Source organism: Tachypleus tridentatus, chromosome 8 (genome assembly GCF_004210375.1).
Source record: "Tachypleus tridentatus isolate NWPU-2018 chromosome 8, ASM421037v1, whole genome shotgun sequence".
In the NCBI taxonomy this organism is placed as follows: domain Eukaryota; kingdom Metazoa; phylum Arthropoda; class Merostomata; order Xiphosura; family Limulidae; genus Tachypleus; species Tachypleus tridentatus.
This window is the reverse complement of record NC_134832.1, coordinates 60,916,983-60,933,343: the sequence shown is the minus strand read 5'-3', so window position 1 is coordinate 60,933,343 and position 16,361 is coordinate 60,916,983. Positions and strand designations below refer to the sequence as shown.

The 16,361-nt window shown below is 33.0% G+C and overlaps 1 protein-coding gene and 1 long non-coding RNA gene across 10 annotated transcripts in view; both read right to left on the bottom strand.

The window, feature by feature from the left end:
• The window catches only part of LOC143222481 (transcription factor 12-like), an 82,380-nt gene extending 68,898 nt beyond the window's left edge, over nt 1-13,482 (bottom strand). For 7 of the 9 annotated variants that reach the window (XR_013012264.1, XM_076449074.1, XM_076449075.1 and 4 more), the window contains exons 1-2: nt 13,385-13,482; nt 7,729-7,793 (exon numbers count right to left, since the gene is read on the bottom strand). Coding sequence is in view for 6 of the 9 variants with exons in the window: in XM_076449074.1 (XP_076305189.1) it covers nt 7,729-7,793; nt 13,385-13,463 (144 nt within the window). In the remaining 3 variants the exon portion in view is untranslated. The remainder of the gene's footprint in view (nt 1-7,728; nt 7,794-13,384) is intronic. The other 2 variants (XM_076449083.1, XM_076449084.1) reach the window with 1 other exon arrangement.
• LOC143222485 (uncharacterized) overlaps nt 13,455-16,361 on the bottom strand; it is a 50,346-nt gene continuing 47,439 nt past the window's right edge. Inside the window, exon 4 of the long non-coding RNA XR_013012266.1 lies at nt 13,455-13,482. This is a non-coding gene — a long non-coding RNA (uncharacterized LOC143222485). The remainder of the gene's footprint in view (nt 13,483-16,361) is intronic.

Genomic DNA, 16,361 nt, shown 5'->3' with positions numbered 1-16,361 from the left:
CATTTCTAGCATTCAAATCAAATAAAACACATGATATTCTTCATTCACTTAAAATGTCTCTAGCAAATTGGATAGGTGTAAATAATGTGGAAAATATTAATTATTTTCTATACCCCAAAAAAAAAACAACTGATAAAAAGAAAATGCAAAAAAAACATACTAAAGAAAAAACAATGCTAAGAGTACAAATTATGACCAGCATTCAAAAGTCAATATTTTGCTAAAAAGAAAACGTATTTCCAATAATACTTACTACTGCTGACGTTAGTTGTTTTCTTGATTTCCACTCTTTGCTCATCTAAGTATTGAGAATGTTTGCTTCAGTCTTTCATATCCCACTTGAATGGCTTAGGCAAATTCTAATTTGCAAATTTTTCCCCCCAACTTCAATGCACCCTCTATAGAGATACTTCATACAAGTACCTCATTCCAATAATATAATCATTTTTTGAGGCAAAAACCAGCTTTTAGTGAGGAGGTAAGGTGGAAGCATGTCAGCAGAGGCAAGTATTATTAGAAATGCATTTTCAGTTTAGGAAAATGTTAACTTCCAAAACATACTTACCAACTACTGACAATATAGCTAGAATCTTACACTGAGATGGTGGAGTGGCTGGTGCTGGCATGATCCATACAGAAAGAACCTGCATATAACAGTAGTATTAAAATAAAAAATGATACAAGAGTGGCAAGAACCACACTACATCCAGAACAGGTATGTGCTCTTCACCTGGAACTGAATTCCTATATCAAAGTAGAACAGAATATGAATAATCAGTAGTATAAGCCAGCTCCAGCCAGAGAGCTGAAGTTCCACAACATGGACTTAAAATTAAGGGGTTGTGGTACCTATATCCCACATTGGTGGCTAGGGCTATTAGATCACAATGTTTTATATACACACACACTTTTGATTGTAACCCAACCTGTTGTCATCGAGTGATCCATTTCAAAACACTGGAATCATGACTAGAAAGTAAGCATCACCTATGTGAACAAACTTTCTCTTCCACCTGAAGAAGTCCAAAAGGCAACATACCAGGCTCACAATGACAGGATCATGTATGCTATACCCAACGAAAGAAACAGAACTTATCTGATCTGGAATTATAAACATTCATCCTCACTCCCAAACCAAGTGGACAAGGAGTATTTCTCTTGCCCCTGGAATCCATTATGGGAAGGATGTAGAACCTATGCTCAACCAAGGGCCTAAGATAAGACCACTTCATGTTTGGGATTATGAGAAGATGTTACATTACCTTATGAACAATATAAAAAAACAACATTGATTAAAGAGAAGGGCCATCCATGCACTCCCCAAGCAGGTATATCTTTGTGTCAAACCTGAACCAGAATTACAAGTAGGCTCCCACAGAGGCTGGTGCCACTCCCACTGACATCTGGGAAAAAACAACTAGGGGCCCTAGTAGGAAGGCCTCAAACTTCACTCTTTTCTCTTGGGATTCCCAAGAAACAGTGCTCTGGAAACTGTGCAATTAGTGAACCATGTTCCCTACATTCTTAAAAGCAAACCATTCCAATTCATTCCATCTGAAGATCAGCCAGGACAATCAGGATCCCCTTTAGTTTTACTCACGATTGTTCATAAGAAGGTAATACCATCTAGTTGGTGCCTAGATAGTCTTAAGGAACACCCCATTTCAACAGAGCTTGTTTCAATCTCAAGTAATTATAGTGAAAGTGGTTGCTAGTACATAATTAAGAAAAGAAAGCATACATGCCTTGGCAAAACTCAAAGAGTGGAATCTAGTGAAAAATAGAGACCCTTGAAATAAAGGAGTACACAGTTGAGGAATATACTTTCCTCTGGTTAAAGTATACCAGATGTGGTCAAAAAATAACTACAGAGGATAGGTGAAAACCCTCTGAAAAGGAAACTGCCAGATCACGCAAGTAATGAAATAGGAAAGTATTAACACCAGTCCACATACCAGCCTTCATAATATCTTCTAGAGGGCAATTCAGCCATTTGGCAGATGACAGAGGTATGATGAATCTGATGAGATGTGGCATGCAAAAGATTCCTCTCCTGTATTGATAATTTATTTTATGCCATTTGAATCAATTTGCAAGGCCACCTTGTGAGGGTACTGGGAGATAAGACACACAGGAAATATGATCATGATGAATAAACAAACAGCTCCTAGTACCTCAAAATGAGTCAGTACAAGTCGCATACGACGAGGGCCCTAACAGGACATAATGAACAATCAGGACTGGAGTAGCCATAAAGGTGAGAAATGGCTAGCAAATGGATTGGTGAGAAAGTTCTCTTTTCCTGGCTGCCAGAGTCTTGGGAAGAAAAGACCTATAAGGGTAAAACAGGATAAATGTGGAATGATAAAGAGTCTTGTACCCAAGAATTGCAAACAACTCCAACTGACAATGTCAACAAGCCAACAACAAATAACACAATTTAAGAGAAAGATGAAACACAGAATATGAAGCTAAGAACACAAAATAAAGGGAGAGACAATACATGTAAAACTGTAAAATCTCAATTCAGTAATTGAAAAGGTCTTTTGGGCTAAAGAATATGAAAGGATTTTAATAGACTGATAGAATGGAGATTCAAACACCTTCCAATATTTAGAATACCTAAATATAGTAAATAAGGATGCCTTATATAGAGCCACTGTAGAGAAATACCCAAATGAGAAAAGATGTGATACTTTTAGAAAAAGAGGGTTTAAATTCCTTTTAATACACCACTCATGGTATATATTCCATTTTTGTTGAAGAACAATTGTGGTTGGCCTAGAGGGAAATTTAATAATATAAAGAGAAACTTACAAGTTAAATCCTTATGTCAGGCAAAGGATCATATAACTTCCAAGCATGAAGATCGAACTTTTGAACATCTGGAAGTAAAATCTCAGATCGAGGTTGTCTGAACAGAGGCTGCCAATGTGGAAGAGGTAAGGTGGACATTCCTGTAGATATTGAAGAAGCAGAAACCACACTTGAATTGGTCAATAAGGCTGAATCATGAGAGCTTGACAGGGAGTACAATGAACCATAGTCATAGTAAGAACCTGGGGCAATAGCCGAACTGTAGGAAAAGCATACAGATGTAAACCCATCCAATCCTGACTGAACGTATACACTGCCAGCATTTTAGAATGAGATATCGGAGACCAAAACAACTGCAGTTGAGAATTCCAATGAGTCACAAAGTATTCATTGTTGGAGACCTGCACTGAAAGCAAATCCACTGAAAAACTTTGTGATGGAGCATCCTAAAAAATCTGGTGGGGTCAAACAAGTGATCTGCAATTAAATTTATCATTAGTGGAAGATGACATGCTAAAAGGCTTAAACAATAAGTATGAGCCCAGTAAAGAAGATTCAAGGTAAAAAACAAAAGTCTCGAAAATATATGCCTACTCGACGAAAAATCTGAGAAACCACTGTGGAATTGTTAGAATGTATCATGACAATTGTTTTTCTTTAAGAGATACAGACCTTGAACTATTGCCCAATGTACTGCAAGAAGTTCAAGAACAATGATATGGAGAGTAGACATCTGTTTATGTGTCCTGGAACTCCTAACTTTGAACATAAGCTCCACATTCCTGAAGAGATTCATCATTCATCCGTTAACAGACAGATCTCACATTGAGGTGGTGGAATGGGTACCTTAATAGTAGTGTTACTTGGATCCAACCACCATTTGCAATTGACAATACTGCTCTGAGTAATGAGGCAGGGTGATCTAAAGGATTGGAATACATAATCCATTAGTTGTGAGTGATCACTGAAAGGACTTCACTGAAAGGACTCACCTCAAAGAAATAAGAAGCTCAAGGGGTGCCTGAATCCACAAAAGAGAGAGAGTACCATCTGTGCAGCAAGAGAAGAAGACAATTAACAGCCTAATGCCTCTTTCTAGAACTTGAAGCTCTAAAGGAATTGGTTGAGTGCAACTTAAGTGTGTACTGAATAATACACCACAAAAGTGGGCTTCCTTATCAGACTGGAGAATTTGAAAAAGTAGTTCTGCTAATTGATGGAATGAAGCCAATAATCAATATAATGTGCACACAGGCACCAAAAAAGCTGCCTCAGAATCTTCCAGACAGACACCCTTGGTCCACATCTCCAGCTTGCAATGAATCATCATAGATAGTTTCAACTGAGAGTGACCCCACCACAGCTGTTAACAAATACTTGATGGCATAGACAGAAGAGAAGAGGTCTGGTTGATCTCTGTATTAGAAATGTTAACTTGTAAATTAATACATGTCAGTAAAGTTGTTTGTTTTTTTTTGCTAAGTAATGTATAAATATAAATGAAAAGATAACAATAGAAGCACAACTACATTGAAAATCACAAATGGTAAACAATCATAATACTCTTGTTGATAAAAACCTGTGCTGAATGCTTTGTTGAGAAAAAAGTGATTACATTAATGAATGAGGTGCTTATACACAATAACTAGATAGAGGGCTCATTGAAGTTAATCTAGAAATTTGCAAATTAGAATATACCTAAGGCATTTGAGTGGGATATAAGACTGGAATAAGTTTTTAATGCTCAGATGGGCAAATAGTGGAAACCATAGATTGAAAAATAGCTATTGTGTCAGCAAATTGTATGTTTTCAAGTTAAACAAAATCAAATAATGTAGTGAATTTATATATGTTTTATATTACTTTGAATGAATACTGATTTCATTAATTCCAAATGCAAAAAACAAACAATTAAAATGACTTAAGTAAAAAAGTTCAATCATTGTTAGTTAATGTTTCAAACTGCATGTAAATAAAACTTCTCTTATTAAACAATATTTTAGCACTGTGAAAGTGTTTGTTACAGAAACAAAAAAATTGTTAGTACTTCGAGAAATTGTTTTGGGAGTCTGGCTTGACCCCCAAGACATAGAACTAATACTATATTACAGTATATATACAGTGTCCCAAAAAAATGTATACACACTTTAAATGATCATAACTCACTCAAACTTTCTTTTTTTACAGATGCAACTGATTTGAAATAATGGCAGAAGCAAGACTTGGCTTTAAGAAAAGGAAATTTATCTTAAAGTGCTACTGGAAGTGAGAGAATGTAGCTAAGTGCAAAGACAGTTTAGAAGGGAGTTTCAAACAGATCCACCAATGCAACTCACCATTACTTGCATCAGAGATAAGTTTGAAACAAATGAAACTGTTCAAGACGTCCATAAAGGATGTTCTGGAAAACTGTGGTCATCCACCAGTCCACATGAGAAGCAGAGCTGTTGGAAAGTCTTCACCCCTCTCCCAAAACATCTGTTTGGCAAACAGCTCGAGAGACAGGAATCCCAAAATCAAGCATCCATTGCATGTTGAAGCATGTTCATTGGAAAAGTTTCATTCTGGCATTAATCCACACTCTCAATGAAGATGATCCTGACTGGATTATGTGAATGTTACATGGCAAAATCTGCAGAGGATGCACAGTTTCCAAACAAGATTGTCTGGAGTGATGAGGCCACATTTAAGTTAAATGGCTCAGTTAATCACCACAATTGCACTTATTGGGCACCTTAGAACCTGCATGGTTACAGTTGAACACCATGTAAACTTATCAGGGGTTACAGTGTGGTGTGGATTATCAGCATTGGACGTAATTGGACCATTCTTTTAAAAAACACATTCACTGGTCTCATTTATCTGAATTTGCTGCAAGAGTCTGTCATGTCATGCATTCGAGAACAATTTGGAGGTGAAGTTTTATTTCCAGTAAGAAGGAGCATCTCCCCATTACCATCGTAATGTGAAAGCTTATCTATCACACCTCTGGACTTTTTTTTTTTATGGTGATCCGTCAAAGATAAGGTTTATTGCACAAAACCTGCAACAATCAATGAGCTGAGAGAAGCAATTGAAAAAGAATGCATCCAAATACCAAACGAAATGATTCGTGGAGTTTGCAATTCCATCTGTCTGCATTATCAGCAGTGCCTGCATCAGAATGGTCATCAGTTCAAACACCTGCAATAACTCAAGATTCTACACTTGTCTTCTTAAACTTGGATTAAAAACCTAGATATATCTTAATAAACATTGTATTTATAATCATTCAAAATGTGTACATTTTTTGGGACTCCTGTAGATGTAACAAGATATTACACATTTTGAACTTTAAGCAACATTTATTCTGGTGTTAAAAAAACCAACAACAACAACATTTTTTTTAAATACCAAAATGTATGAGGGGGAAGGGAATTTATTAGCTGCTGAAGTACTATAATAAGGAAACTATACTAATAAATAAATATATGAAATACATTATACACCCACAGCAGCACGTTTACCACTTGCTTATCAATGTTACGAAGCTATAAGATATTTGATCAAACCTTATGGTCTGTTGGAAAGAATTCCTCAGTAAAATGACTGCATCTAAAATGATAGGTTCCTGATAGCTCTATAAAACCACCAAACATAACATCTTTGTAAAACGTGGCAACACCATGATGTCTAACATCATCTAGCACAAGCTTTATTTGGTGCCATTAGTGAAAACATTGAAGTTTGTTGCCGTATGTCTGGTACCATTTTCACGTGTGTTATATCAGTGGTACCACTAATACCAACAATGGGTATTGAAACCAGATTTTTTATGTTAGAAATCATTGTTTTATAACCATCTCATGAAAATAATCAATTAGTTAAATGTATTCAAGTAATGAGATTGATAATTAATCTATTAGCAGTTCTTTTCATAGCTCTCTCTATATATTCTGGCACTATATGACTACTGATAATTTTGGACCAAAAGGGTTGATAAATTTAACATGAATCTGGTTAATGCGAATCTGGTAGGCATGGTGGCTGACAAAGTGAAGGCAGAGAAGAAGCAAGTTGTTGATATACTGGACGCAATATCAATTCAAACAACACGATTCAGGGACGGGCATGGAGATACTACTATGCTCTCTATTTTTCATAGCTCTTTAGTTCAGAAATTCATTCAAGTTTTTACTCATATTGATGGTTTGCTTCTAACTGCATGCATATTTGCTTAACTGGAAGTTTGAAAGATTTATCAATGAAATTGCAATCAAAAAACACTTGGAGTTCCTCTTCATAAGCATCAATATTTTCTGTACCATACTTAGCAAAAAATGTTAGGGAGTTAGTAGAATATGTTTTGTATCAGTTTCTAAACCACCTACTACACTTTGATGTAGTAGATACATTCTTACTTGGACAAAAAAAACAACTTAAAACTGATGAGAAAAATTATTATTGTCTTAACTGGTAGTGATGTGAACAGCACCACAGTTTTGTAATGGTACAAGTAATTGTAAGTCTCAAACTGGATTTATCCTTAGAAAGTATATAATATTCTTAATTTGGAAAAAAAAATATTTGAAATGTAATAAAACACAAGTGCCTTTTCTTACTAAGTGGCTATTAATGATATCAAAATTGCAAGGCTATATTTTGTTAACTCACCTCAACCAAAAACAAAAGTTTTTGTCTTCAAAACATGATGAAATTTAGAACTTCTGAAAAAAAAAACTACACAGTGTTTCAAAACAATGTTCCCAATCCACTCAATTTCTCAGTTAAGTTACAATTCAAACTTTATGCAGTTGTATACTCATCAAAAGTACTATTTTTATACTGCTATGGAATAGAATAGAACTTGTTCTATGTTGATTTCAAAGTAAGGCAATAAGTATAAAATTAATGTTAAGCACTCACACTCACCTGCTCTAAACGATCTTCCTGCTCTGAAAGGACATATGGCAGACCATAAGACAAATCTCGCTTATCTGAAAAAGTTTAGTTAAATTTTATACAAAACATGTTTCTACTTATTGCTGTTACAAATAATAACATATTTATATGATCAGTATCATAAAGAGAGAATAGCAGTTATTATAATTTCTCAACATCACACAAATTGTGTTTAGTTAATAATGTAGAACACCATGATTGTGTTAAACAGATGACCAAAAGTGTATTTGTACTTTTTACTCAGTTATACATTTAGCAGTAAATTTATGTGGGGCACTGAATTTTTTTTTCCCAATAATAAAAAAAAATTTTGGTGAAGATTCATTTGCAGAGGGCAAAATAGTTGTAATAAATGCAAGAACACCCATCAAAACTTGAAAATTTGTATGTACCCCTGCATAAACGTCCATACCAATTTTAGGGTAATCCATCCACACTCTGCAAAGTACTCAAACAGCAGACAGTACAATTACATTTATTTAAATATGTATACATTTGCACATTTCTAAACAACCATTAGAAATAATTGGCACAATGGAGAAAACAGTTTTGTACAAAATTTTTGTCATATTTTAATACGTTACCATAACAGTGACAATATGTTGCCAGAGTTGCATGATTTTCTGCATGTACTACATTAAGTGGTATTAATGGTAATATACACAGGTTTGATGAATGGTTTTTATTTATGACTAGTGAAGTTACACAAAAATTTAACCAGTATTCAATTTTCAGATATATCATAATGAACACACCTTTCATTTTAACCTTTGTCCTCACTAGATTCTCTTGAATATCATGAATTTATCCTAATCTCATTTTAAAGAAATAGCTCCCCCCATCTTGATATGTTAAACTGAAGTTGTTTCATAACCTTCATAGTGTTTCAGTTTAGATGTAATAGGTAAGAGAAGTTGTACCAGGATATATAAATAATTAGTTCTGTGTTAAAACCCGATATATTCACTGTTATAAAGTTATAATTTTTTTGTTGTAAATGATTTTTCCCCTGTTAATTACATTATTATTATCCCATTATGTTTAAAACATTAAAAACTTTTGTTTTTCCTAATAGGAAAACTTTTTTTTAATCTGTTCACAACACTACAGATACTAAAATTCAGTAAGGCAGGTAAATAACAGCATCTGATGTGTGTTTTCTTTCTATCCATTAAGGTTCTGGGTGTTAAAAAATTCATTTTTTTTTCTAAACACATCTCATAGTACAATTGCTCAAAGAAAAGAAAAATATTAAAATATCCAAAGTAAATTATTTTTATTAAGTTGTAGCCAACCACTTTAATAGTTAAAATTCTCAATGGAAAAAACTGTTTTTTGACACAGAAAAGTTTTCAAACTGAAATTAGCTAAAAGTACGTGACAATGGATTACTGTAATTATTATGATATACATATATATATATATATATACAAGTCTAGCATTTTTACCAATGTGTCACTAGTACAAAAAAAAAGTGCATTTGTGAAAAATAAGTCTGAAAAAGTAAAACCTGCTTGACAAGCAGTGAACAGCCATAAATTACCATTAAATAAACATAACGAATACTTTGGCAGAAAACCTGCTCTTCTGAACTTGTATTTATACACCCTTAGAATACTAATGACAGTATTTGAACAATAACAGAAATAATGGTATCCTGAGTAGTGTTGAAGCATCAGCTATAATAGCTGTTGTCCTTCGGTAACAACTTCTGTTAGCTTGATAACAAAAAGTGGTCATACATATAATGAAGAAAGGTTGCCAAATATCTCTGCATACAAGAGCCATCAATAAATGCCTGATTAGCCCCAATTTTATCTCAAGAAAATGTGACCCAATTTTCAATTTTGTACAAGTTATGCATGCGAGATATAACACACACACACACACATTGCTTTTTTCATATAATTTAATGTTTACATTGCTTTTAAGGTCAATTGATTACAAAATATTTTCTACTCAAAGTACAATTATACAATGCCTGTGGAAACTTTCAGCACAAGCTGTCTCACAAGCCAAGAGCTTACTTTTCCATGCGTGTGTGTGTATTAGCTGCAAATGTTGTAAATCAAAGACTTTGTAACATGTTAATTTGAACTTCCTTTATGATGTTTTTATTATTACGAGACATTCGACTGTTGTATCAATAGTCTCTTTGATTAATTATTATACAAATGATTATTGTATGAAAGAAAAAGGACATCTTTTCTGGTGAACAATTTCCCAGAGATTTCCAGATGCCAAGTTACTTTTTCAGGTACCACAGTAATCTGCCATGCAGGATTCAGCAAGCCCTGGTGAAGACCAAGTTATTTAAAAGATGTTATGACATGGCTGCATTACAATATTAACAAACATACAATAACAATTTGAAAAATTAAAGTAATACTATTATAAAATAAGTTAATTTAGAAGGTTAACAACTGACTATAAATCTTTCTGTAATTCAGTTAAAATCATAAATATTGAACTAAGTACTTTAAGTTACTATTTATATCAGAAAAAGAAGAGATACATCTTAGTTAACTGAAATTTATACAAAAAATATAAAAATGCTCATGACTCTTTACTCAACGTTATATTTATTACAACAAAAAGTTAAAATAAATGTTTCTAGTAGAATACTCCAAACATAGTATGGCTAGAAAAATATACTACAAACTGTTATGCAAACACTGTGGATAAAACCAATAACATATCTGGCATGTTGAGAAGCTCATAAAACTATTTCGATACACTTCTTTCCCAATGATTAGAAATTTCCAAGATTTATTTTAAAAGACTGTGTAAGCTCAGCCAAATAGGCATTAACCAAATAACTCCAATATTCTAATGCTTTGGCTGAACAACAAAACCTTGAATGGATCAAAACTAGACAACAGCTGTTAATTTAACAATTTTCTTAATCTCAATGATTTAATAGATTAGTTCAGTATTTGGTTTTAGTTTTGTTTTCTTTAACTAATTATATGTTTTGATTACAATTCTGTGTTATTATCAATTTTCAATTAGTCATGACACTGAACAACCTGAAATTAACTGAAAATAATAATGAGAAATTATACTAGTAGTATACGATTAGAGTTGGAATAATAAGAAATAGAGTAATGATTAGGCACAAAAATTTTTATTAGTGGATTATTTTTGTGATGCTTAATTGACTTAGTTGTAATTTTGATTAACCGATCCTTCTGCATTACACTACATGCATTATCATGCAGTTAAGTTACCATTATAAAAAAGGGGTTGAAGAACTGAGAACCCACATATATAACCATTAAACATGTTGTTTTAATAAACAAATTTCATTCACACAGATTGTACTATTTCATATACCTATACAGTGACTTGCCTGAAAAGTGTGTGTGTGTGTGTGTGTGTGTGTACAGTAACAGAGTGTAAAAAACATAAATTAGGCATGCATTACTGTAACAACAAGAAAAGGTGTTCTATCCTTTAGCATCTAAACTCTTGCTACACCTTCGATGACCAAAACTAGGATTACCAGATTATTTAAGAGTGGAAAGCTGAGAGATTGTTTTTCATATGGAGTAACACCATAACAGATCTGAAACAATTTCAATTGCAATAATAAATTTCTTACCATTTGCTAAATAATTTGATATTCATTGCATTACATTTGAAAACCATAGAGAAAAAAAACCTGTTCAGACTAAAACAGAAAAAGAAAAACACTCAAGTTATCTTGAACCAATTCAGAAGAAAAATGTTACTTTGTTTCATATTTCATGTCTGGGCATCATTCAAATCTCATTTCTTGCAAATGTCTAATAACATTAAGTTATGAAAATGCACTGAGTGATCTGACTCTACAAGTAAAATATAAAGGAGCAGTAATTCATGACAAACTATACATATTAAATTCACCCTGCAGTATCAGAAACTAGGACAATTTAATATTTTTACTGTTTCTTATCAGGACAGAAAAAACGAGGCTAAAAACTAGGACAATCCCAATTTTACTGGAATATCTGATAATGATAAACAAAACTCTAAAATCTGGGACACTCATTTATTTCATAACAAACTCTTCCTGGAAATAACTTTCATTACCATGGTGACCATGGTTTACATATTAACACTACAGTATATATTAGATGCAGTGCTATTGTAATGCAGTGTAATCTGAGAAGTGTAAGATACTGTAAAATTAAATTATAATGTGGAATAACTACAAATACATTAATAATTGTGATATTATAAACAGTAGTTATATGTTTGATGTTTAAATATTAAATAAACAGAAATCATCATTGAAAGGATGAATACCCTAAACATATAATTTATCAAGTATTTCTACTAATAAAACTTTCTTGATATTAAGAAATAAAGGGTAATACTAACACAATGAAAGTGTAGTTGCCCTATATTTTACTCAATATACAATCTTTGAGCTTTTTATTAACTGTTTTATTATTACAAATATTTACAACTACTTAGTAGTATCAAATATCACAATTAGTACATATTTAAATATAATAAATATAAAACTACTCAAAATTTGGTAGTATATATAATGTAAACTATTAGATAACAAAGTTGCTTCACAAGCAAATACTCATTAGCTTTATTAGACTGATAATTCGTTAACATGTTCTAGTGGTAAAAGTAAGATTTCTCAGTTTTATACCACATGCTCAAAGATTGCATTAATGAACAGAAATACTATAACCCAAATTAGAAAAAAACAACAAAAGAACACATAACTGTCACAGCCTCAAAAAACACAATGGCTGCTTTTGATCATCTACCAATACCAAACAAGTATTTTAGTTGTTAGGCCTAAGCACATATTGAAAAATACAACTAAAAGCTTCTACTTGCAGTCTTGCACTATAAAATATATTGCTACTCATCAAAATCTTCAAGAGATACTACTGTTTGTTGTAATTAGAAATATGCCAACAATGGTAGTAAAATCATAAATAGGATTTTTTTCCAGTTCAACATCAAAATATCTTTAATATAAATTGGTCATAAAGTCAGTTACAAATATGATTTAAAAAAATACTTAAAGCCATAATACTTGTTAAACAAAATATAAGATATATTTAAATAGTATTATAACTGTAAACCTTGCATACGTCTAAGATTAAACAATATTAACACTAACAGTTGTTTGAGATTGTCAACCCACAAGTTATTTGCAAAACATTTTATATGCAAGTGAAAATGATGACATTACTGCACATCTTACATGAACATATAATGACAATTATTTCAAGGCACAATCTTCATTATTATTTACACTTCGAAGTTTGAATTTAGATGCAGAATGTTCAGTATTATTATTAACACTAATGATAGCTCAACCAATTAATAATTATAACTTTAAAAACATGATCATAAGTAGTTGAAAAGGCGAGTATTACTTAGTTTAACTGTATATAAAATGGAAATATGTTAAGGATATAAAACTTAATTTCATTATAGGCTTCAGTATTTACCACTTCACGAAATTCACTGTCGTTAATGAGCTCAATGAAACTAAAACTAAATCTCAAAGTACCTCACATTTTTAAACAATCTAAATGCAACTGGTTCAGGCCCATATCAATAAACACTTTAAATATAACTCCTAAGGAAAGCTCAATAAATTACTTACCTTGTTTATTCGCTATCTTGTTAAAACAATTTTGGAAAACTTCGTATAAATGCATCGGTTCGTCATCGTTGTTCGCCATGATAACCTGACCGCTTTATCTATAGATAGAAAGTAGTTTTTAAATCCGACACTATAGAGCAGCACTATAGTATAAAAAGTCGTTCTTTAAAAATTAATAATAATAAAATTGTGTGTACTGAAAAAAAATCACATAATTGGATCCAAAACACAAACGAAACATTTAAACAACTGAAACATTTTAATTTTAAATGTGTTTTTTAAAAATAACGACAGAAATATATATCAAAAACACATCTTTTTTAATATATACATTTTTCAAAAATTAATGTTGGCGCATTATACAGGAATGAAGAATCCCTTATTGGTTTGAGTAAATAAACTTTTAAAATTTCGACGTAAAACATTTTCTTTCAAATATCAACACATTTACATTCTGCTTGCTTGTCATATAGCACAAGGCTACATCATGGGCTATTCGTGCTCTGTTCACAGCGAGTATCGAAACCTAATTTTCAGTTTCATAAACTCACAGGCGCGTTTAATGTAAAGTTTAAAAACCAATTTTAAGTCTGGTATAAAATTAAGCAGCAATCTATCGATGGAATTCCAAGAGAGCCATTTAAGTATAGAGCAGTACGGCAAGTTTTATAGGAGAAATACAGAAAACGAGTGTATGTTTCTGTTTTTTTATAGCAAAGCTACATCGGGCTATCTGGTGTGTCCAACGAGGAAAATCAAACCCTTGGTTTTAGCGTTGTAAATCCGTAGACTTACCGCTGTCCCAGCGGTGTACAAATATGAAGAAAACTTAATAACCGTATAAACGACTACAGTAATTCACCTTCACAAATCTCTACACGTATCTCTAGTCATAATATCTTCTCTCATTCTTTTCACATATATTCTAAGGAAAATCGCAATTGCAAAAGAAAATTCAATGAAGTCCTTGTTATTAGGTAGCTGGCTTCACACTGTTTTTATTAACCAGTGGTATTTCATCGGTTTCATAATCGGTTCAGTTTAAACTTGACAATTTTCAAATAAATTCTTCAAAAAATTTAATTTTCTTGATTTCGTCTTTCCGCAAAATCATTTAAAAATGTATTTATGGTTCCACTCTGTAGCAAGCTGCTTAAAAAATTGAATACCAAGATGTTGCACCAAATAGACATTTCTGCGGAAATTCTATGATTTTAAATCTTCATCCAGTCCAGAAAAATTTGAAAATTGATGTTAATAAAAAAATTGAAGTTTTCTATTACCCTATTTTAGCTATATTAACAATAGCATTAAAGTTTATGTGTCGTAGAACTTTTATATGCGGAAAATACTTCAGTTGCTAAAACTATAGAAAGCCCAAGAAAACAATTCTCTCAGAAGCTGCTGACGCCTAGTGACAAAAGAAACAGTTAAAACATCTGTGAATAAAATAATTTGATAAAGCTAAGCCAGTTAAGTCAACATTGAAGGTTGTGTTTGTTTGTTTTTAATTTCGCGCAAAGTTATTCGAGGGCTATCTGCGCTAGCCGTCCCTAATTTAGCAGGGTAAGACTAGAGAAAAGGCAGCTAGTCATCACCACCCACCGCCAACTCTTGGGCTACTCTTTTTACCAACGAATAGTGGGATTGACCGTCACATTATAGCGTCTCCACGACTGAAATGTCAGGCATGTTTAGTGCGACCGTGATTCGAACCCGCGCCCCTCAGATTACGAGTCGAACACCTTAACCCACCTGGCCATAAAGGGTGTGCCTATGAAAGATCGATTAATCATTAATATGTGAACTCGTACAAATAAATAGAATACAGAGGCTCACTAGAAGTAAATATTGCAATCTAACATTTCAACATGTTTTCGTTTCACTTTTTTAGGCAGTAAAACAAATAATTTATATAACAATTATGAATCCTGTGAATTATGTTTAGATCCGGTATTTGCCTAACACGTTTTCTGAGGTTTATATGGGGATTAAATAGTAATATACTCGTTTATGATGACTATTTAGACTCAAATTACTAAATTAAGTACAGCTAGCGCAGATAGCCCTCGTGTAGCTTTGTGTGAAATTCAAACACAAACATTCTATATTAGACTGGGTAATTTAATCATTGTTACATCATTCACAATGTTATGGCAATGACATACAACAACCATACTTGTAGAGAATAACAAAGATTAAAAGACAAAAAGCAGTATTACAAAATCATAAACACTATGTTATGTTTTTTTCACAAGTTTTAAAACAAGTTGCTTTCATAGTTGGTATGAAATATGCTGCATTTAAGTAAGTTATATTAAAACTATGTCCAAAAACACATATATAAATAGATCATAAAATATTTTTGTTTACTAATGGTGTAACATTTTCTTATGACTGTTTATTTTTTAATTTCGCGCAAAGCTACTTGAGGGTTATCTGCGGTAGCCGTCCCTAATTTAGCAGTGTAGGATTAGAGAGAAGGCAGCTGGTCATCACCATCCACCGCCAACTCTTGGTCTACTCTTTTACTAACGAATAGTGAAATTGACTGAAACATTATAATACCCTCACGCCTGAAAGGGCGAGCATGTTTGGTGTGACGGGGATTCAAACCGCGACCCTCGGATTACGAGTCGAGTGCCTTAACCACCTGGCCTCTTAAGATTGACGTATAAAAGATATCATGCTTAAAATAAACGGTGGACTCAGCAAATAATCCGATGTAGCTTTGCTATAAGAAAACACACACACACACTAATTAAAATAAATGGCCCGACGGTTGAGGCACGCGACTCGTAATCTGAGAGTCGCGGGCTCGAATCCCCGTCATACCAAACATGTCCGCCTTTTCAACTGTGGGGCCTTATAACTGGGCGTTCAGTCTCACGATTCGTTGGTAGAAGAGTAGCCTGAGAGTTGGCGGTGGGTGGTGATGACTAACTGCCTTCCCTCTTGTCTAACACTGCTAAATTAA